Source organism: Letharia lupina (genome assembly GCF_014066315.1).
Source record: "Letharia lupina isolate WasteWater1 chromosome Unknown contig_19, whole genome shotgun sequence".
NCBI classification, from domain to species: Eukaryota; Fungi; Ascomycota; class Lecanoromycetes; order Lecanorales; family Parmeliaceae; genus Letharia; species Letharia lupina.
Genome location: NW_023502988.1, coordinates 592,482 through 598,377, shown reverse-complemented (window position 1 = coordinate 598,377; position 5,896 = coordinate 592,482). Strand labels below are relative to the sequence as shown.

The 5,896-nt window shown below is 51.2% G+C and overlaps 1 protein-coding gene across 1 annotated transcript; it reads right to left on the bottom strand.

Annotated features, from left to right (window-relative positions):
- Positions 1 to 1,771: 1,771 nt before the first annotated feature.
- On the bottom strand, positions 1,772 to 3,790 carry HO133_003966 (uncharacterized protein; the record flags this gene model as incomplete). Its single annotated transcript, XM_037294886.1, has 2 exons — positions 1,772 to 3,305; positions 3,567 to 3,790. 2 exons carry the CDS (start codon positions 3,788 to 3,790, stop codon positions 1,772 to 1,774), a joined length of 1,758 nt encoding a protein of 585 aa, XP_037148933.1.
- Between the last annotated feature and the right edge of the window lie 2,106 nt (positions 3,791 to 5,896).

Genomic DNA, 5,896 nt, shown 5'->3' with positions numbered 1-5,896 from the left:
TGAACGGAGACAGAGCGGCGGGATCGACATTCCAGCAGTCGATGTAGGTTAAAGTGGGTCCTTGTTTAGAACAGTCCATCTGGCCAACAGTGTCATCCATGACCCCGAGACGCGCCTCGAGTAGCGCTCGCCGGGGCTACCGACGGGCAGACGCTGAATGGCAGCTTCTAAGTTATCCCGAACCACGACCCGACACGCCAATCATTATCGCCGCAGTTGAAGGCTTCAAGCGAATCCGTGTTGAGCCCCATTTCCAAGCTGAAGTAAGAAGTGCTCAACGCTGCACAAAGTATTCATCAATGCAGTTCCCTCTCCCCCCCACCCCTCGCCTTCTTTAGAGGAGCATGATTTCCTCCAAACTTACAAGAATCTCCATAATTGGCATCTGGGATCGTTGACATAGTCGGTCGGATTGGACAAAACTCTAATCACGAACCCGCCTTCTCCCTTGCCACGCACACACTCGCTCATGATTTGGTTTGGCCATTTCTCCGATACCGTCCCCCGCGAACAAGATCGGCCTGATCCAGTCGTATTTCGCCGAGGGACCGGAGATCTCGGAATTGAATCTGGCAGGAAGGTACCCAGTGGATTTCCTTTTAGCATCAGACCCAGGGAACCCGTGACGATTGGCCTGCTTCCACTCACCAGGTCTGAAAACACAGGGCAGATTCCGATCATCACAGCGCCCGAGGATGTTTGTCCACTGGATCGTATTCGGGCCGATGGAAAGCGATTGGATGGTATTCGCGCAACCGTAGATGTTGGGGATACCGGGTCGACCCCCCCAGTCCCACGGATCACAGCCCGAGATGTCTGGAAGAGTCAAAGATATCCAATTCGCCCATCTCAGTACCTCACTCCGTACGGAAAGAAACCATACCGTGACAATTCGTCTTGACGAAACGTGCGCGATCCGGCTTCTACGTTCCAGACCTAGAGCCGACCCGCGCACGTCACTCGCCGCTAGACTATGACCAACGCAAAAAGCGGTAAGGAATGCGCAACATCGCAAGGATGTCTTACGATATCATTTTTGAAAGGGTCAACATTGCCTCCGAAGCACTCTTGAAGAAGTTAGAGCGGGTTCGCGATGTGCGATTTAGCCTTTGGAAAAGAAGTGGGACCAGACTGGGGAAAGGGGTTAAACGAGTGTGGTCCAACATGGTAATTAATAACGCTTTCGTCCGTTAACCTCCCTATGCTTACCTTGAAAACGAAACGCTCGAACCGTGTACTGTCGCTTCGCTTCTCTCCCATCGCACGTCACCACGGTTTCCAACAGTGGGATTGAGGACTAGTGGGTACGGGGCGGAATCCGGTGGCCAGCCGTTCATCCGATCCGATTTTGTATCGCATCGGAAAGGCGCGAGCGGGGGTGAGTTTATGTGATGCGGTGGCCGAGGACATTGCGGTATTGATGTAATGGTAGAGATATGTAGAGTCGAGGGTCTCCCCGTCAAGAGGCATCAGGGTAAGGGAAACGGCGGCGAATATCGTAGTAAAAGCACTTGTACAGACAGGAAGAGAAAAAAATGAACCTCAGTCGCTCGCTCGCTAAATTCACAACCGGAGTCGTATACACCTAAAGCACTTCGTTTACCTGTCGTACCGTTCCTACCGTATCCCGAACCCCTTGATTCCAGTACTAGTCATGAGTTTCCCCCCCCTGTCCCACGCCCCATTTCCTATTTGCGTCCTCCCGGGCCCGCACCCATCTATATCCTGCAGGTTGTATCCACCAAAAATGTCAAATGCATTGGAAGAGGCGCTATCTCGAGTTCTTGACCAAATCTCTAGGATCGCAAGTGTCGAAGAAAAACAAGCCTCCTTCCCAGCTGGACGACTGTGCACGACCGTCGAGATCAGAAGGCAGGGTCCCAGCCGTCTTGGTGTTGCGGGTAGGTCCGTGGTATGTCCTGGACTGCTCTCCAAGCATATCTGCGGCGCCTGCGGATTGCAAGGGGCTAGGTGTGATCGATGGAGCGGCTTGCCAGTGCGTACTTGTGCCAGAGCTGTCGTATCCCGACGGGGAGGTAAAGTCGGTAAGGCTGGATGCTGATTGGATCTGGATTTGTGAACAAACGGGTTGCGACCGTGTCGCACTGCTAGCGCTGACGGTTGGGAACCCTCCCGGCGCTAAAGGGTAGGCGCCTTGATACTCCATGCTAATTTGTGCTTCTGGTGCATCACTTCGTTCCAATGCCAGCCCATATGTCGGCCTCAAACAGCTAGTACTAAGGGCTGCGATGTGGTTTCCATCCAAAGACCAGGGATGTTCCGAGCCTTGCGCAACTTCCACGAGCTGATGCTTACTGTTCATTTCCAGGCTCTCGGCTGGATCAGCGAAAAAACCCATTGACCCCTCGCCTTGGCCGATGAAATTTAGACCCGAGAGGATCATTTGGGGATACTGCCCGTTGGAGTTCTGCCGGCTCAAATTGAATGCAAGCATCCTGTATGCAGCAAACGCAAGGGTCTCTGCCGCATCCTCTGCCATCTCCAGTCTTCGTTGTAAGTCTTCGATCATATCCCTATCCCAATGAAGATCTCGGTCACTTGCAAAATGGTCTGAGATAAGTAGATGTTGGAATGAGCTGGCTACCGTCGGTGAAAGCAAGAGGCCTCGAATCACATTGGTGGCACTCCACTCATTTATCAGTTGACCTTTCCTGAAATGATCCATATCGATATGGTTCAACTGTTCGAGGATTGTAGAGAAGATACAGACGCAGAATCCACATGCATAATGTTTCTTACGGAGTGTTCTTTTCCATTTATCAGCAAGACCGCGAGTACGATTGTCAGAGACTCCATGAGATCGCAGCAGATGCCCTTCGAGGTTGGCCCTTCTTGAAACGCCGCGACGCTTAGCGGATGTGTCCCCACATTCACCAATGGAGTGGTCAGCCATGTGGCTTTCGCTGGGGTTCATTGAACCACAAAGCGCACAGATCAGCCCAGTTCCTGCAGTTTCAAACGGCCCGTACGGCATGCAAGGCCAGTCTGTCTCATGTTCTTTCATGTGTCTCTTCCACCCATCACAAGTGGTATAGACCTGAAGGTTCCGGTGTGTATCGCAGAACATATTTACGCACCTCCAAGGTTGTGGATTTGTGACACGTGATGGACGAGCTTCTTGAGTGAAGACTTGTCGTGGGTTATTTTTCACGAAGCGATGTGAACCGAGGGAGTTTGTCGACGTGATATGAGAGTTCTGGCCGCCGTAGGCTGGTAAATAACCGGAAAATGCAGAAGATGGTCTCGTAGTCGTCCTTAGTGGTCGCCGTAACGCATTTTTTGAGCTACGTGTCACAGCACTTTGAGGTGTGGGAAGACCGCTGATGTGCGGGTTCCGAGATTGACTTCTCGCTCCTACCACTGTGTATCAGAGTCAGTTCTATGGGTTTCAGGATGGTGGTTGCTCCCGACCTCGAGAGTATCTCAACCACAGTAAGACAAGACTATCAGGACAAAGTTTCAGATGTGAAAGTGCGTCAAGTTGTTCTCCAGAAAGGCCTTCAAGACATGGGTTATGAACATGGCGTATCAGACGAATGGCGGACAGCAAGTCCAAGACCTTGCTATCCTCGAAATACTTTAGAGTCTCGATAGCCGATAGCTGCAGTGGTGAGCGGTAGGTTGACTCGTCAAGCTCATCGACGGAAGCAGCAATGGCTTGTTTCTCTTGTGATTGGGATTCTTTGAAGTGCTCAGAGCTCTTTGAGTCAATATCCCGGAAGCTCGATGGATAGTTCCAGTCCTGGAAGGAATGCTGAGTCGACGACATCGGTAGCGAAGGACGAATGTGTGTACAAGTCTAATAATTATCCAGGTAGAAAGGGTGAGGCATCACTGCTCGCTGTGAGGTCCCACAAGAATGAAGAGTGACTCGCCTTCTCAACCGCCATCTAGGACGGATTGAAGCTGGTTGAATGAGAGACGAGTTGAAAGACGCAACGGAACTGTCTTGACCCAACTTTTTTCCTGATTTCTGGGCGGGCGAAATTCAAGATGGGAAAGATTAGCCATATGTTAGCCGATGATCATTGGCAGGCGCTAAGCAAGGGTCAGCGGAGTCCTTAATTATATCTTACTTTAGGTTCATCTGATTAGGGACGACAAGGCTGCAAAAAGAAGGGCATCGCCAATAAATTATTGGGGGCACCATGGGGAGGCTTGCCCCCCCACATATGGGCCGAGTCGGAGATTACATGACACTTGTGGCGCACGCAGGAGACGATTTCGTCACACATCACAGTATCGTCCTTCTCTCAAATTATTATAATCAACAGTGTGACGAGACTAAGATGATTTTGAAGCCGAGGTGCCTGGAGCATGAATTAAGTTGTGTAAATGTGGCCTGCTAAACGGGTGTGGCGCACGACCCCACCAGACCCCTGGATCCTGGATTCCTGGGCCGCCTAGCAGTGGTTTTGCCGGCGGCCACGGGAGATACCCGTTCTATCCCCGAGGCTGGGCTCACCCATTACCACGGATCAGCGAGCCCAGCAGAGTGAATAGACTTTAATGGATCAACGTCTGTTCCACAGTCCACATGATTCTTCTTCCCGAACGCGAACAGTGCTGCACCCAATTTCCCGCACCCAGGGAACCGGAAACCACCTGGGTCCGAGCACTCGCTGCACCTTCCACCCAGGCCATCCAAAGTGGGAAATGGCGCTGCAGATCCGACGGTCGAGACTGAAGGGGAAGAGAGTAGATGGGTGGACATTGATCCAGTGGATGGAGCGCTTGTTGTGAATATTGGTGACATGATATCCCGATGTGGCGGAGGAAAGTGGAAAGCGACGGGACACAGAGTTGTGAATGAAGGAGTGGGGTTATTGAGGGAAGAATAGGCGACTGGTCAAGGAATCATCCCACCTGTGCATGCCCCCGAGTCGTGTCATTCGTGCGCGATAGCTAGCGAGCGCATTAGCCCAGCATGCGCATGTCCTCTAAATTCCAATAACCAAATCCATGGGAAGTCAAGCAGAAATCTCTTCCTTATCTGCGGTAGCTTTCAAAACCCCCCACTCGCATGCCGAGCGTGTGGCTAAAACCATGACATCCTCGTGGCAGAGCGTACCCTAGTCTAGCAGCGCGGAATATCTCCGCCGCCGAAGACGAGCGCTCGGCTGTTGTTAGAGGTATTTAGTTCGTATTAGGTTCGATTCCTAATGGCGCTGGTACAATGGTGGTACGGTACTTTTTATTTTCTGGCAACGCCATTAGCCTCAGATTTTAAAATTTTTAACTGGGAACAGCCATCAATTCGAATTCCGTGCGATGCATTGATTTGCAAAGCGAAATATTCGTTGATTCACTTAACGTCCGGGGCGGACGTCTGTTGGTTGTGGTCGTGTTGTTAGAGGTATTTAGTTCGAATTAGGTTCGATTCCTAATGGCGCTGGTATAATGGTGTCGCGGTGCTTTTTATTTTCTTCGGCACAGCGTGATTGGGAGATGCGTTATCAAATCCCCAGCCAAAAACCCACGCAGGGCCTACCGGGCTGAGGAACGCAATGCTGGCATCATGAATACAAGTAGTAGCTTTCCCGAGATGCAAAAGCCAGAAATATCACAGTGGCTCATTCAAACGTCGAGGAGCCTTCATAGTAGACCTACCTATCACAGACTAATCAAGGCTTCGTGCAGTTTCCCGCTGGCTGACACTCACAATGAGAATCGTGTGGATCCATGTTTACTATTTCTCAAGCGTCTTCTTTCAGGTACGGGCGGAGGGTTACGGTCTTGCCGAGGCACTAGCACTAGCGCGTCTTGGCACTGCATGTGTACACTAAGGTACTGATGAGACTTTCCCATCCCATATGTAGAACTTCATCAGTCATAGAGTCCCTCAACTCGTATCACACGCTAATTGCCACGTACT